At 46.3% G+C, this 16,848-nt stretch overlaps 1 protein-coding gene across 3 annotated transcripts in view; it reads right to left on the bottom strand.

Annotated features, from left to right (window-relative positions):
- Nucleotides 1-531: 531 nt before the first annotated feature.
- LOC142589843 (eukaryotic elongation factor 2 kinase-like) overlaps nucleotides 532-16,848 on the bottom strand; it is a 38,050-nt gene continuing 21,733 nt past the window's right edge. For all 3 annotated transcript variants that reach the window (XM_075701464.1, XM_075701463.1, XM_075701465.1), the window contains 7 exons: nucleotides 15,776-15,954; nucleotides 14,758-15,000; nucleotides 11,513-11,724; nucleotides 9,156-9,285; nucleotides 6,839-6,963; nucleotides 5,615-5,793; nucleotides 532-4,494 (listed from right to left, as the gene is read on the bottom strand). In XM_075701464.1, the coding sequence (XP_075557579.1) occupies nucleotides 4,388-4,494; nucleotides 5,615-5,793; nucleotides 6,839-6,963; nucleotides 9,156-9,285; nucleotides 11,513-11,724; nucleotides 14,758-15,000; nucleotides 15,776-15,954 (1,175 nt within the window). In that variant the 3' untranslated portion in view covers nucleotides 532-4,387. The remainder of the gene's footprint in view (nucleotides 4,495-5,614; nucleotides 5,794-6,838; nucleotides 6,964-9,155; nucleotides 9,286-11,512; nucleotides 11,725-14,757; nucleotides 15,001-15,775; nucleotides 15,955-16,848) is intronic.

The following is a 16,848-nucleotide window of genomic DNA, read 5'->3' as shown; positions in this document are numbered from 1 at the left end:
TGCAGCTTATGCAACCGTAACGTTTACTGGGAAACGCTGGCTGCGAACGCTACGCACGAAGGCGATCTTTCTCGTAGAAACGCGGCCTCCTGCATGGGTCGATCTCCCATTATTGTTTCACACGTTTAATATTTCACTCTTAGAAGAGCTAAGGTGTTTTTTTCCCATTACACGTTTGTGGGCTGCCGTTCTCAAAATACCGAGGAGTAACTTTCTAAAGAATGAAAGACAAGGTATGAGCAACTTTGGTGGTAGAGAAGTGGTTGGGTATGCGTGGTTCGGAATTCGGTCCGAAATTCTTTTTGCCAAGGCGACGTCCAATGCTGGACGCCAAATTTTCTGCGACACAGGATCCTCAACGCTTTCGTGTTAAAATGAGGAGAGCTTGTGTAAATAGGATTCAGTCTAGTTTTTTTTTAGTTGTACAACCTAGTCACCGTGTTGGACTGCTACAATACCGTAAAGGATTACTTTGTTGGGAATTGAGAGAAATGAGTGCACGTCAGGTGTGAACATCACAACAGACCAATATGATGGTACCATACTTTATTCTGGAAGAGAGAGAGAGAAAGATGTGTCACACACACGGAGAACAATATGTGCACGAAGTGGGAAAGGCTTAACACAGCAGTGCAACAATCTCAACAAAACGGCAAGCACTTCTTGGCTGAGCAACTCTCCAAGGACAGTGCGGTGCCAACTTCACGCCCAGCCGGCTTGCCTGTAAAGCACAGAAAAGGCAGACGCAATCTGGGCCTGAACCCGCACAAGAGCCACAGACAAAAATACAGCTGATCACAAAAATGTTCAGACTTGTCCTCTAACAAACTAGAATCTATGAGGTGGCTTAACAGCATATACTGTGAATGTTTGGAAACGTCGAGGTACACATCGCAAACAGTTTGCAAAAAAAGTGTACATTAAACACACACTGAGCACCTCTAATTACCGATGGCACGTACATGCACTGGTGAACAAAAAGGTAAGTTTTTTGCTTTTTAGACCGATCTCGCCTTGCTTGCAGACACGATGATGCTTGTAGTTTCGAAGCAGAATGCCGAAAAATTTTGATCATACAAGGCAGACGTGGTGCTGAAAGCTTTCGAGGTTTAATTTCCTTAAAATTGCAGTGAACGAATCTTGAAATGGAGCTGCTGAATATGGAACGGACTTCTGTCATTGCTGCTCTGCAGTTGATCCCCTGGTCAATTCGGAGAAAGTTTGCATTTTTCCAGAGGTCATTTCAGATCGCCTCGATCCGTGGAAGACTGCCCTCCTGTTACACAATTGAGGCACGAATCCAACCGGAAGCTATGCTGTGTGTTGCAGCACTTCTACAGACTCTGCATGACCACTTGCACAATCGTGCGGCGTGCAGCAGTACGTTTTCTTTTCCCCGGCAGACTTGGAATTGGGAGATATGAACGCAATTCAAGTGCACGCTCGACAATTCAGCTGGCTACAACCACATTTCTCTTGTGCATTCTGCCAAAAACTGCGAGCAGCCTATGTGGTAGCAGTAATGCAGTGATGTATTGCAGCAATACCGGTGTCCATTTGAAAGGAAGGAGCAGTAAAACCAAACAACGCCTTGTTGTTGTCTATAGTTTGCTGTTCATGTTTGAGCGTCACGAATGCTGGGTTGGTTGATCTTGAAGCACAGTTGTAGCAATTGACACTGCCGTGATTCGTGCAAGGAATAACAAACTAGTTCATCCTCGCAATGTGATTCAGGCTGACTCGGAACTGTGCGACGTGTACACTCCGACAGTCTATGGCACAGACTGTTAATGCGACGAAGTCCAGGGTGTGTATTTTGCAACAATTCTTTGTGAAAACGCTGATTGGTTGACTCCGAAATGGAGGCATGGCATCATCTGGGCATATGACAAAGAACTGCTGCAAAATACAGCACTTTTCGACACCGCACAGTTCTCGCATTAGCCAATGCTACCATAGCATAATTACAGTGGACTCTCTTAAAATGGAGCCTCAAGGGACCACGAAAATTGGTTCGGTTTAACAGGAGTTACACGAAAACATTTTCTCCTAGATCAATAGCCAAGCAACATGGAATTATTTCACAGCATTTCATTGGTCAAACAAGTGCGCTTGGTCCGTACCTGTCGATTTCAGCGTGCATTCATTATACCTGACGTGCAAAAGGAATTGCAAGAATGCAGGGGCCTTGTTCCTTTTTAGGCATCAGTCAATGAATTGGTTTCAACTTGCAGTCATTCAGCATGCATGCCTCGACTGGGAAGAAACAAATTTCTCGCATTGCTTGTAATCTCCAAGCTTTTGCTTGCATATGTGCAGATAGTTTTATGGAATTGCAGTGCCGCCATCTTTGGCTTTGGTAACGCGAAAACCGTAATGTTAACCGATCAGTGCATGGTGCTGTAAATGGAACCACTGAAAAAGAACGGCTGCAGAGTTGTACAGTTGCGTTCTAGATCAAGCAAATGTCCCTGGAATCCCACATTCTCAAGACTAAATGTGACGACGAAAGGCGCAGCACAATGGTGCTTTACAAAACGAACCTAAAATTAAATTATGGGGTTTTACGTGCCAAAACCACTTTCTGATTATGAGGCACGCCGTAGTGGAGGACTCCGGAAATTTCGACCACCTGGGGTTCTTTAACGTGCGCCTAAATCTAAGTACACGGGTGTTTTCGCATTTCGCCCCCATCGAAATGCGGCCGCCGTGGCCGGGATTCAATTCCACGACCTCGTGCCCAGCAGCCTAACACCATAGCCACTGAGCAACCACGGCGGCTTACAAAATGAACCTGAAGTAGTCTATGAAGCCTTTTTTTTTTTGCAAAGTGATTCAATGCAGTGTCACAAACATTACAGAGCCACACAGGCTAAATGTTCCTTTAGACACCAGTGCTCTGAAAACAAAGGCAATGCTCAAGCGTGCCCAGTGAACGAGGATGCCATCGGTACAAAACATTGTTTTAAGAACTAGCACCGACAAGATGACGCACAAGTGCACAACCTAAACTAACAAAATGCAGTGATGACTATTGGATCTGTATCACATAGCAGCCATCACAACTACTGGAAACTATCCTTTCAGGCAAACTCTGCTTTAAGCTTGACTCTCTGAAACGGCTGAACAGCTTGGAGACCTTTGATCAGTTCATGTAGCTATTCGATGCGCTTCTCGTTGGGACGATAGCTTGGCTACTAGGTCGCCTTAACATTTCGTTCAGAGCGAGTCTACTAACGTTATCCATCTAGAACGTGTAAACTACATGTTCCTCAAAAAAAAAAAAAAATACGCTATAAATGATTCGACAACACTAGCTGGTTAATATTTAGCAAGCACACCACCCTCTCTATTATATAAACTACCACACCCAGACTCATCCAACCATATTAGGCTGCATGTTGCCCTCAGCCTACGACACAGCACCAGGAAGAGATCTTAAATTTGCATTTCTTTTTGCTTTGCACACACACAAACACAAACAAAATGGCTTTCAGGCCACCTTCAAACAAACAAAACATTTGAAGTTCACAGCAAGATTCAGACGTGTTAACGACCTTCATATATCAAAGTGAAACGGAACAACTTGCATGCAGAATTAGCGGTTGGGGCTAGACCTTGCCAGCTCTCAACTGATCACAGGGCAGCCAGATGCTGTGCTTGACTGAGGCAAACGGCTTGCAGTGTATGTTAGCAGTTTTACATGCAAAAAAAGAAAAGGTAACAGGCTTGTTGCACATTCATTCAGCCCGTCCCCCTTACCCATACACAACTCTTAACAAACCAAACACAGGGCCAAAAAATTTCCTTGGGAGAGCCCTTCTACACAAAACAGCGGAAGAATCCGTAGCAAACAAAAGCAACAAGAGTTTAGCAACGAAGTGAAAACAACTGCACTGTTTTCCTTGTTTACAAGCATTGTGCGCTTGCGAAAGAAATGGAGACATGCAACAGAGCAGGGATAGGCAGGAAAACGCCGGTTCCTGCTAATAGGGCTCCTTCACCGGTACCCCGCACACACTCGGGCTTTCCTTGCAAGACTAAATCATATCTACTTGAAATGAGGTGACATCTTTAAACTTTCAGAAAGGAAGAACATGCCACCGGTACCAAGGAAAAAAAGAAGCAGCAACGAGGGATCATCGTGCCACATTCCTTCACAATCAACATGTTGGAACAGAGGACTACAGCACCGACACCGGTGCACATTTAACAAATGAACAAAAAACAGAAGGGAGGTAACAACAGAAACAACAAAGTGTGACTGAGAATTTGAAACCAGTGGCACGGGGTGTGCCAGGTGACAATTTTGAATGAGACGCGTAATGTGACAGGTCGTACGAGACGTGCCAGAGTGCTACTAGTTTGGTTACGAGAGACTAGCTTCTTAGCACGCCTCCTGCTGGGCTTCTTCGGCCAGCTGGAAGTACTTGTTGGCAAGGCGCCCTTTCATGGCAGCTGTGGCTGCAGCCGCCGCTTCTTGGTACAGCTCCCCTGCACGAAAGAAGGGAGCAAATGTGCGGTAGCACATTGTTAGTCAAAGGTCGGTTCGACCATGCAAGTTACTCAAACTTGAAAAAAAGCCTAACCATTTGCAAACTATTTGAAAAGAAGAAAACTATGGATGAAAAAAAATGCACTACTTTGCTGCATAGGCAACGCATCACCATTAACAACCACTGGTTATCAAACCTATGCACTACATGTCCAGCTCAACTCCATTTCTTCCCCGTAATGTCAAACAGAACATGGGTTACCCCCATTTGCAGTCTCTAATCCACACTGCTGTCTTCCCGTCTCCTTTATGTTAATGCCTACCACTTTTCATTCCATTGCTCCTTGTACAGTCCCGGTAACCTCAAAGTTTGTGCCCATTTGTTAGTACCCGTAGAATGCAATGACTGCACACTTTTCAAGGATAGCGGCAAGCTGCTGGTCATGATCTGGCAATGCCTGCTGTGTGCACTGCAGCCCATTTGTGTCCAACCCACGACTGTGCACTGCGAGATAAACAGATAAAGATAACCTGCAGCTTTTTGCCACGTTGACTGCACAATACACCAATGGCCTTGCTGACATTGTCGCATATCCTTTCTACCACAGAGTAACGCAGCTTTGTAGCATGCATGCTTGTTTGCCAGGAAAATGGGCCTGTATTGCCTGCACTTTAAAATTGGATACGAAACCAAAACCACATCAGCAGAATTGGCAACAGCCTTCTGTCAGAGCAAATACCATTGCCACTGTTCTTGTAAGATGGCGACAGAAGTTTGAAACCATAAAACTTGTACGCATGTTACATTCAGGGATGTCTTCGAATTGAGCAAGTGTGGTAGCTTAGGCATCTGAGTTGAGTGAGACGTTATTGTTGCAGCAAGGAGATGCTTGCCCACTCACCCTTCTCTGTAGCACCCAACTACCGCTGCTACATGGCTGGTCGGTGTGAACCGATACACACACGCGGAAATAGAGACAGACAGGGACGCGCGCCACTTCACGTAGTCCATGTAGCAATGTTTCACCAACTAGCCCAAAATGAAATAGTTCTAAAGGAACTGCTACTAGCTGAAGGTTCAATGGGCACCCGTCAGTCAAAACAGCACTGGACACTGACCAGCCGTTGCTGGGTCCCTGTCCAGGCTGTAGCCTCCCTGTAGGTAAAGCTCGGCCTGCCTCGCCAGCAACAGGTACGGGGGGTCGTCCATGCAGCCGTCGTACTCGCCACCCTCGTCATTGTCAGTCGTGGTCACAGCCATGTTGTACCACAGCACAGCATCCTGCCAGTTGCGCTGCCTGCAGCACAACAATTGGCGGCCATGTTTTCTTTCTCGACGGCGACAGCATTTTCACACGCCTGCCGCATGTTTTTGAACTGAGAATGCTAATTGGAAACCTGGGAGGTAGCGGATCACCAGGATATAGTGGTCCAACAACAAACAGGAAAGATTGTTGAGCATGGTCCGCTTGTAAGGGCAACACACGATTAACGTTCCACCGCTGGCTACGGCCGACATATGGCTTAAAGGCCACCGGGTTGTATCTTTATACACAAACGTCTACACAATACGCATCACACATATTTTCCAATCAAGCTGAAGATATGTTTTAGATGCATTGGATTTTTTCACCTGATAAATGTACCCAACATGAGCGGGCCATACATGGCTTATAAGATGACACTGCAACCAAATATGCCTTCTGAAAGCATATCAGCATTTGTTCTGTGCCAACAGCTGACCTAGTTGCTAAGAAAATGGTAACTGAAATTAACCCTGTAATGCCCAATGTAGCATATACGCTGCACTGAGTTTGATACCTGAACATTCCGATTTGGGCTCGGGAAACTTAAATGCATGGCCTACAGTAGCATTTGTGATATGCTAGAGTGATTTCCTAGTTGCAAATAGTCAAGAAGACCAATTGCTTAATTAATGAATTGCTATACTAATTAAGCCTTAAATCAGATAACGTTTCAATGTTTTTCACAGATGTACACTCCGTGGCCAAAAGTAAAGGCGAAATAATGTAATCTCCCTTGATGTGGAACCGTGTTTCGGCATTAGTGTTAAACTGCCCAAAAAGAGCAGAGGAAAGTGCACCAACCAAACATCAGCCTCAGTGGGGATGATTCACTTTAATGAACCTAAATTAACTGTCCCTTGAAGTTCCCTAAAGTTTGCCCATGCAATGCAATCAATGTGGAACCCCACCACACCTATTGTGGTTAATGGCTACTACCTGCCAGGTAGTCCCTAGAGCGGCGTTTGTATAAGAGAAATTCGATGCCACAAGAGGCAGTATAGTGTTCTGAAGAGGATGGGAGGGCAGGCTGCCTTACCTCCGAGTGCCGAGGCCTTCACCCGTGTCCAGCGCCTTGGCCAGGGCGATCATGGAACTCCGGTCTCCGGCCCTTGCCGCTTGTTCCAGGTACTCCACTCCCTTTGATGTGTTCTCCTCAGATTCCTGTGAACCACAGCAAGGCTTAAAACTTTGCTAACCTGGCCTGGAGCGAAGGGGACTTGTTGATAGCACTGTAAGCTAACCATCGAACTCAAACACCATATATACAAGGCCTGCAGCGGACGACTACAGGCGCATGTGAAACAAAGGCGTTTTCATGGGCGCCTTCTAACTCCAAACTGCACATCACAGCACTGTAAACCGATCGAACAAGCTGGGAGATAAAGACAAGAAAAAAAGCTGACATCCCAAACACAGGCACACACATGTACCTGTACGCACTCTGTGAGGTTTGGTGCAACTGCCCATCGTCTGTTTACCTTTCATCCAGTGTCATAGCGACTAACGGCCTCATGGGACACACTTCGCTTCAATAAATTAGGCAAATGGTGAGGCTGGATGCCTGGTGTCGGGTACTGGGGGAGAGCACTTACGGAGTCGCCATCTGTCGGAAGCGCCTGTCGGAAGGGATAACGCGGCATGCTCCTCATAGGTTTGGCTGTTGGCGCTCAATTAAAGCACCATGTGGGAGCCCTCCCGGACATTTCTGCAGGTACTCTAGAAACGAAGGAAGTTTTTTTTTTGCTCGAAATAATAATCTTGGGCAAACAGAAAGCACAGAATGGCTTACAGACACTATCTCTTTACTTAATACGTACAGTGAATGCCCAATGCGTGCAGTCACCGCGATGGAGTACCCCGAACCAGTTTTTTGCGTGAAAGGTCGGCAATTGCCGAGAGAAAACTAGGAGAAATATGTTCTCCCATAGTGGGCTGTCTATAACCAAATGGAGCATAATAGAATGAAGCCTCAGTGCAGCGATTGCACGGGTTTTTTTTGCTTTCGCTGTGATTTTGCGCTGTGACATGATCTTTAGGCCGCAACATATGAGCATTTAACTGTACACATGCAGTCATTGTTGCAGGGACACTATCAGAAAATAATTTTGTTGCAACTAGGGGCTTCGACACCCAGGGCGATTTGTGATGTGCCGTCGCAACAATTCAATAATTTTTGTTCTTTTCTTCAAGTATTGGAAGTTTCAATATCGTTATTTCTCATGTTGTGTTGCACTGTATGTTTATCGGTCTTCTCAGCGAGCAATTACCCGCTGCTTCTTTTTCTTAATTCAGTACATTATTCATTGTTTGTTGCTACACAAGCATGAGCATATGCCATGCCTTTATTCAATGTACTTTTTACCGTTCCCTTTCCATGCCAGTAAATTTCCCAGTATCTAGCATCAACAAATTCATGGACGAAGGCTTCATGACATTAGTTGGGCAGCGGGCGCGGGTGAGCATCGCAGTGCACGTTTTCTGCTACTCACCGAACATCACAGGACCGACCCCGTATCAGAAATCTTCCTCGCGGAAGTGCTTGCTGTACAACTAAGTTGTAGCCGATGGCTGCTTGACAATTCTAATTTTCGTGATCCAAGCTTCACGCAGCTTCTTGTCCTGCGGGTAGGTGCGAAGGCTGACATCGCACTCAGTTGTGTACGTCCAGCATCGGGGCACCGAGCAGCAGCCTAACATGTTGGACGCCTTAAAAGGCAGCAACTACCTGTTATAGTGCTTTCAAGTGTTGTCAAGCACACACCTGAATCAGGAAAATCTCCCCACTTCATCAGAACCGCAGCGCAGGTAGGACTTTAAACTTTTGGTTTCAGCTCGCTTCGGTGCTTTCGAAAAGGCCGCTGTGTCCACGTGATCCGTCATACTATGTCACGCCGACAGCGGTGCTGGTCATTTTAGTGGTGGAGCTTGCCCCCAATAGAGAGTGGTGACAGAAAAGACCAATGAAGAACCAAAAAATATGCTGTCTCTCGCAGGTTACCAGATCACTTTGAAATGTTGCGCACTTAATTGGCCATTGCACTAAGCAATGGATTTCCTGCTGTAGATGCGGCGTGGTATGCATGTAGAGAAATCCACCTTGTGGCAATCTCTTTCGCGAGGTTAAACAGAGAGTAGCCGTTGCAGTTAAGGAAATGGTACTTCTCTTGGTCCACTGACATCACGTGATAGCATGCCTTGTTTCTGGATATCCACCTTGTGGTAATCTCCTACTCAAAGCTGTGGTACGGGAAGTGCACAAGGGAAGCTCACACAGGTTGCTTTCGTCACTGCCTCCATCGTGAGTATTTTTGCTCTTCTATCTTACGCAGCCTGCTCAACCTCATCGCTCTTACCGGCAGCGTCCAGTCCTCGAGGAGGTCGTGGGGCAGCCCCATGTAAACCTTGGCCAGTACTAGCAAAGCCTCCAATGCACCGCAACGAGCCGCCTGCTCCAAATGAAAAACAGCCGCATCCTGGTCGTACCTGCAATGGGGACGCGAGCATACCACAGGTTTCCGAGAGCTGAGCACCACTATAACAGTTCGGCCAATACTAAACTTGTGAGAAATACGTGCTTCAAAAAGCAACAACCGTGCGCCCCTATTGCTGTGCATGCCTCGGGTTTGAAGGAAGATCCTTACGTCAAGCATTCTAAGCTCACTAGTGTTGGAAAAGTTGGCGTACGTGAACAACCCTTTTGTAGGCAAAGTGCAGCGACCATTCCGATCACAGCACACCACAGGTTTTGAGGCTCCTCATGAGGAGAAGACCGCTGCTGTCCTTGTCAGTCGGTGGCCACCACGTTTCTACATATCATCAGCATTTACACATTGTTTCCTGTGCTGACACTGTAGCTGCGGTTGCCTGCAGGCAGCTAGCTTTTGGGGCTTTTGAATGGGGTTGATTAATGGGTACTGAATTAATAAAAGGCTGTTGTGAACTAAGAATTCACTGCAAGCTCCGCCCATCAAACTGCAAAACACCTGTCTTTTGTTCCTGCATCCTCCAAAACATACCATATTTACGCGATTATAACATACCCTCGAATCGCGCGGACCCAATTCTTTAGGGCAATAAGAAAAGGCCACCTGAATGTAACATGTGCCCAACTTACACGGAAAACTATTGCATGTCCTCAAGTTTGAGATCATAAAAACTGAAACATGCAGAATTTACCTTGACAAAAGGGAAACATCTTTTAACATAATTTTTCATAATGAAAGTGGTGCGTCGTCGTTGCCATTTGTGCTACGTTGGCCACAGACACCAAGCACACAAGGCAGTATGCTCGAATGATCACATTTAGAGACACTAATATAGCTTTCGTGAGCTTTTACATGATTCTGAGTCAGTCTTGCTAAAATACGTGGCCAGAAACATTCCTAGTACTCTGCACATATAGTGAGCTTGGCACAGCACCAAGAATGATGCCGACATATCTGGCGCCGATTCGCGAGAAATCTTGCAAAGTTACATTTCCGAAAGTGATTGTAGTCAAGCGTAAAATGTGAACTGACAACAATCTTCAAAGAACATGCTCTGCTACCATGTCGTGATGGTGCTGATGCTGCATCTGATGGCTCTAACGATAGGCTGTTGCCAACACCGCAAATGTGGTTATGTATCAGATTGCAATGCCCAGGCAATTCTCGTACCCATCTTTCCTTTTTCTTTTTGGAAAGGAGGTGCCCATTAGATTCGTGCAACTATGGCAGTTTCCTTGAGATGCCCATGTCGAAAAAAGTTCATCACTTAAAATACAGCAATACCTCGTTAATGTGTTCCTGTTTTACGTATTCCTGGCACTGACGCTCTGAAACATCAGTCCCGTTTCTGTAACTGCCCCACAAAATTGTTATTGGAGGTTAAGTTTTCCCGAATCCATGTGTTCCTTTTCCGTGGTCCCCTCAGAAATGTAACAACGGGGTTCTGCTGTAACTGGCTGGTGCATCTACGCGATGTCTTTTGCGAGTTAGACAGCAGTATACTTACCGCCACAAGTAGCTTGTCATCCCACTACACTGATATTGCAAATAAACTAATGAGCTCTGCAGAAGTAATGAAGAATGCGCACACAGATAAAAAAGAAAGGAAGGAACAGGGTTCAGTCAAATTTACTCAGCAAAGCAGAGCTTGCAGGACTCTCTGCACCATCGAGTTTTCTACATAAACTAGAGGGATACTATGGTGCTGTATGGCTACCATATCTGATACATGAATTTGTCTAGTCTTCGTGCTAGTTGCTTCAGACATTGTTGTGGCATTCATTATTAGGCTTTATCTTTCTGAATTTCCAAGCAATTATATATATATCTTTTTCTAAACATGTGAAGGCAATAAGTTTTTCCACGCATGCGCAACGGTTGCGAACTGTTGCACTTGTAACGCCATATTTTGTCCAAAATGATCTCAAGTTACGTCACAAAGCCGTTTGAAACCGGAAGGATGAAGTTCAGGCAAATCCATGTACATTACCCGTTGTTGCCATGCTGGCAGCTCCTGTACGCACTACTGCCAGAATTCCCGCTAGTAATTTTTTATAGGCAACTCTGCTGAAGGGGACGCAAGCATGCATGGAGTTTAGGAAATGGCCTGATTAAACAACACTGGCGGGTAAGGGCGATGGACCATGTTGATCGTGCGTCCAGCCGTCGGCTAGTGGCCGTCTGCTCTAACCCGACGCTCTGCACCAGCGGGCGCTGCAACTCACTTGCCCTCCGGGTGGGTGGTGTCACCGAAGCGGCCGTTCTCGTGGCACTTGGCCATCTCCAGGTGGATCTGCCCGAGCACCGAGCGCTGTGATTCGTCCAGAGGCCGTCCCTGCTGCTGCCGCACCAGCTGCCGCAGCTGCACCTCGTCCAGCACCGATGACGGACGCGCGCGCTGCGCCACCAGCCGTTGGAACTCGGCGCGCTCGTGCTCCTGCGTGTTGTGCACGTTCGGAGAGATGTGTGAAGGGCCTGCAGAATGCAGTCAGTGCCTCCTCGCAAGCTCGGCTGCTGTGTTTGCTAGCCATATATGGGCATGCATGAGCACAGCTGTCTGCACAGTGTATGACGGTGTTCCTCTTGCACTTTCAAAAAGGAAAAATTCACACAGGAACTCCTCTGGTAGCTGTCTAAGTATGCGTAAGCATTGTGCCACTTGCTCATCTCCACGCAGCCTGCTGTCATTACCGTTTTTATGAAAATTGATCCAACCAGTATAAACCCTTATCAACTCTCACCGGTCGTTCACTTATCATGTACGATAGCGAACATGATAAGGCGGACATGAATTAAGATGGAGTTCATTACGGCACTGGAGTTCATGACCAATGACATTAATTGAAGTGGTGTTAATTAGACCCAGTCAATTAAGAGATAGTTAATTAAGGCACTCGAACCCTCAACCTTTGGTCAGAGCCAAACCCACGATTTTTGGTGTTAAGGTGAATTAAGGTTAATTTAGCGAAGCTGTTGCAAAACCACCACTACATTTGCTGAGGGGGGTATGCAATGCTTTACTGATGGTTTGGATGCTAGTTTCGAGCATGTCTTTTTATTGAAATGTGCGCTGTTCTGTGTGTTGTATGGGTACTCTCAGTAAATATATGCACTGCTTACTTCACTTTGCTGAGTGCTTGTAGCCTCTGCCGCACATGGGTATGAGCCATTGCATTTTTTGCTTGCTTACGGGGTACGAGTCATTGCTTAGGGGGTATGAGACATTCACTGTCTTACGTGATGGACAAGTTTCTCGTTGGGTAGGCATAGAAATGCTTATGCATTTAAATACTGGCATGCACCTAAACCTACACAAAAAGTTGCACGGATTTAGTCTATAGTTGCAGCGTTAGCTGCACTGTCTTACTGAAACTTTATACATTCTTATGGTATGCATATCATAATAAACCTACGGAGAGAGGAAGTACGGTCAAGAAAGGCCAATGTTTAGAGGGTGTAATGAAATGAGAAAATATACAGGCATAGAATGCAAGGCAAGGGGTAATTGGAGATCACTAGAAGAGGCCTTCATCCTGGAGTGGATATAAATTGAGCTGATGATGATTAATGTCGTAAAACTCTGATGACCAAGTCGTGTGTTTGTGCGACCTTGTAAAACTACTGTGCTTCTGCGACCTAGTAAAAAACATTGTGTGCGGCGAGTTTGGTCACAATTAATGCCGCCAGGTGCTACATCATTTCGAGCTAAGAAACAGTTGTTAACAGCTAATGCAGTAAGAAATAGAAAAAGAAAACACAAGAGATACTTTATAAGGGATTCCCTTGTAGTTTTGAGCTATGTACAGGCTGTTGCCTACTTTCTTTTTCAATTAATCAACTCCCAGCTTGTAGCTCTTGCCCAAATGCCTGTCGACAGAGCATCTTTTCTCTAGCTCAACACAAAGCCCTCTTCTGCACCTGTATGTTAAGGTAGCACGGAAAATGTGGAAGAACAATTACCTAGAGCAGGGACTCCCAAACGGGTACTACGGAACCCAGAGGTTCCACGAACAGAATTTTGTGGCTTTGCCAGCGTCTATAATGAATGGCCCCGTCTCCGCTTCGGTGGATTTTTACATTAAGAGTTTGAGTTTAACAATTAAAACCACCATAACCGCACTTCGGATGAATTCGTTTATCATTCAGTTGATTCATCGCAAGAATCATTGAGAGGCCACGGATAGGCACATTGGTGAGAAAATGAACTAGAGAGAGGGGGGAGGTTTCCGCACAACTCTCGGAAGAGAGGTGGGGCATTAGAGCATTACGAGTGTGCAAAAATTGCCAATGTAGCCCTCTGTCAGAACATAGAAAAAACCTTTGCACAGTACCATCACGTCTTCAGGGAACCACTTCCCGAACTTGCATTTAGCAGACTTCTGGTAATTTCATTTTTCAGTCAACCTGATCTCGACCGAGGGTCCAGGCTAGTACCCATACATTTCTATGGGTCCAAACTTCCATTATTCCAATCCTAAAATTGACCTTCGCCAGATAACTCGAACTTGACCAGTCGGCATGCAGGTGCCTGACCCCTATGGTGATGACAGCCACCCCTTTACTGGCAACATGTGTCTTGGCAGAACTTAAGAAGACAGGGGATGTGTTGAACACGCGTCATCTCCTGTCAAAAAGCGTCTGTTTTTAGCCTGCCCTAGGACAATTTTCAAGCATCAACGGTAGCGCACTATGTCTGATTACTGCGTTTACCGGATTCTGACAGGCACCTTTTTTCCTCGAGAATGCTCTATTAAAAACCATATTCACGGCCTTTGTAAGCTTTGCCGCATATTGCAGCTAAGCTGGCTTTAAAAACCCGTGGGACCAGCTGACATAAGGAAAAGGGCCATTAATATACAACACACATTAGACCCTTGCCCCCTTTTCTTGCTAAAAAATCGCGTCAGCATTAGATTTCTGCTTTGTTTAGGAGCTTTAACATTATCATTGCGTTAGTTTACTACTTTGGGCTCGTACAAAGCGGGTGCAGGTTTTATTCAGGGGCATGTTAGAATAGGGCAAATACGGCCGAATAAATCAGCATTTTGTGGTGACTTTTTTTCTTCTTTTTCATCTTGCGTAATTCGACCAGCCGGTAAATTTATCGATTTCATCAGTCCCGTTAGGGTCAAATTAACAGAAGTCCCTTTTGTTAGCTGCATGTATAAATCACCTCAGAACTTCTTAATTCATATTCGATAAACCATGTGTTAAACCATGTTTTTTCATAGCTCCTTATAGCTTTGAACTGACTGAGAATTCACAGCTGGTTTCAGCAGTGCAACACAAGGACAATGTTATAGTGAACTCATAAGGCATGCACTGTACTGCTAGTTCATTACTTCTTTGTCCTCGTGTTGTCATGCTATTGAAAAAAAGCTATGAAACCGCCCACAACTCGCCCACCGTTCTGTCCTGTAGCATGGGGAAGGCCACAGGAAAATTGCGGCACTCAGAGAAGCCAACTCACGTCTCCGATGGTGCTACTTTCGGAGTCGTAGCGCTGGCGCCGCCTGAGGCGGGCCGGCACGGCGCTCGCCCGGTCACCGTTCGTGTGCTGGCCGTTGGCATACTGGTGCCCGTTGGTTATCTGGTTCTGCAGAGTCTCGGTGTCCTCGGAGTCGCTGCCTAGCTCCAGGTCGTGCGAGTAGTCTTCCATGGTGTCCTCACTGCCACTGCTAAGGCTGCGAAAGCCACTGTCCTGCTGCTGCAGCTGAAACAGCGACATTTGCCTCGTAAACCATCGTCGCACCGTGGAACCATGTCTGCGCAACAAAATCTGAACCCTGTACACATTTACCGATGGAGAAAAAGAAAAAGAAAATAGGTTCAAAATAAAATGACATGTTTGCATTAATCTGAATCTATCTTGGACAACCTGAACATACGTAACCTGAACATGCATGCATTATTGCATTGCTCCTTACTTGGACCGTATTCTCAGCCGATCACTTTCGGGAATACTATCACTTTCGCAAGATTTCGTGCAAGTCGGCACTTGATGCATCGGCATCTACGGGCGACGGCATGCCTCGCCTTCTGCCAAGCTAGCTGTGTTGGAATGCCAGGAATGCCACTGCCCGTAGATGCCACATTGCAGAAGTATAGCATAAGTATAGCAGAAGTATAACAGTGCAGAAGTATAGCAGAAGCACTGCCCGTAGAGTCACATTGCAGAAGCGATAGCATCATCACGAGTGGTCGACCGAGAATACCGCTCCTGTTTATGTCCACATATACGTTACACATTTTGCACAATGTAACCTATACAGGTCTAAATAGTTTCAGTTATGTGCAGTCAACTTTGAACAGGGAGAAAATTTGAGGAAAGCCCTGTGGTAAAGGTCTTCTAGCCTAGTCCTCTACTCAGCAGGGAGGGGTACGCAGTGAGAATAAATTGTACCAGGAGTAGGACTTCGGTATGAATGCACAAATACAGGCTGGAGCACCTATTCACAGTCACAACTTCGCACGACGTGCACACTGACCATCGGGATGTCGTCGTTCTCTCGGTGGCCCACCTCGTGCAACGAATCGCAGGGGCTGCTGTAGGTGCGCATTCGCTGCCTCGGGAGACCAAGGGCCTCTGCCAGATGGTGCCGCTCGTACTGGGACATGCCCACGCACAGCTCTTCATGTCCGCGCAGCCGCGTCTTGGCCGCTTGGGCTGCAATTGACGAAGCAATCATGCTTGTGAGATGGCTCAGTGTCACAAAATATGTGCGCAGTATATGAACATGCAAGCAACTAGCCCCTTTGCCTGTGTACGATGTGGTCCATTGTTAAAGGGAACACACGAGTATAGAGCACGTGGGCATATTTCCCTCTCGCAACTACCACGTGGCTTTGCCGCAGACGAGTTGGAGTTGGTGGCACTGGCAACCTTCTACACACCTGCGCATTGCACTGACATAGTTTCGGCAAGCACATACTTCAACTTTTGAGTGCCAAAGTGAGAGCCACAGATTAGAATATTCCCTTTTAACAGTGGACTGCCCTGTGCTTTTCACGAACTATGACAAACCCAAATCAGTGCTCCGAAATGAGAACAACAACTAACTGTGCCATGCCTCTTTAAGGAGCTAAGGAAGTACTGAAGACTGTTCAAGCAGCAATATGAAACACACTTGAAGCAGGTGGACACGCAGACTCGCTAACTTCAACAAATTAAGTTGTATGTGTCCAATGCACGCAGCACAACAAATTATGTGCCCACTCCTGCGAAGCTGTATGCTCATTGAGTTTAGAAGGCCTTTTTACGTCCGACTAACCAGGCAAATTGCGTTATAAAACGCGGTATTTCGCACCGCTACACGATCTATACCTTGGCAATAAAGCAAAACCCGCTGAACGCATCACGCACAATGCCACAGGCGCAGAATTTAGTAAAGGGGAAATATACATTATGCAAACACGGCATTAGCCTGACGAGGGCAAGGCCAGGCATTAATGCAACTAGGGCAGAAAAAAGAAATGCCGTAGTGAGAAATGCATTTGCGAGGTTCAACCACAACTGCGAGGCAGTAAGCCATTAGGGGATGGCTGTACTCCAGCATCTTTC

Source organism: Dermacentor variabilis, chromosome 8, assembly GCF_050947875.1.
Source record: "Dermacentor variabilis isolate Ectoservices chromosome 8, ASM5094787v1, whole genome shotgun sequence".
NCBI lineage: Eukaryota > Metazoa > Arthropoda > Arachnida > Ixodida > Ixodidae > Dermacentor > Dermacentor variabilis.
The sequence above is the reverse complement of the archived record's forward strand: the minus strand, read 5'-3'. Positions and strand labels throughout refer to the sequence as shown.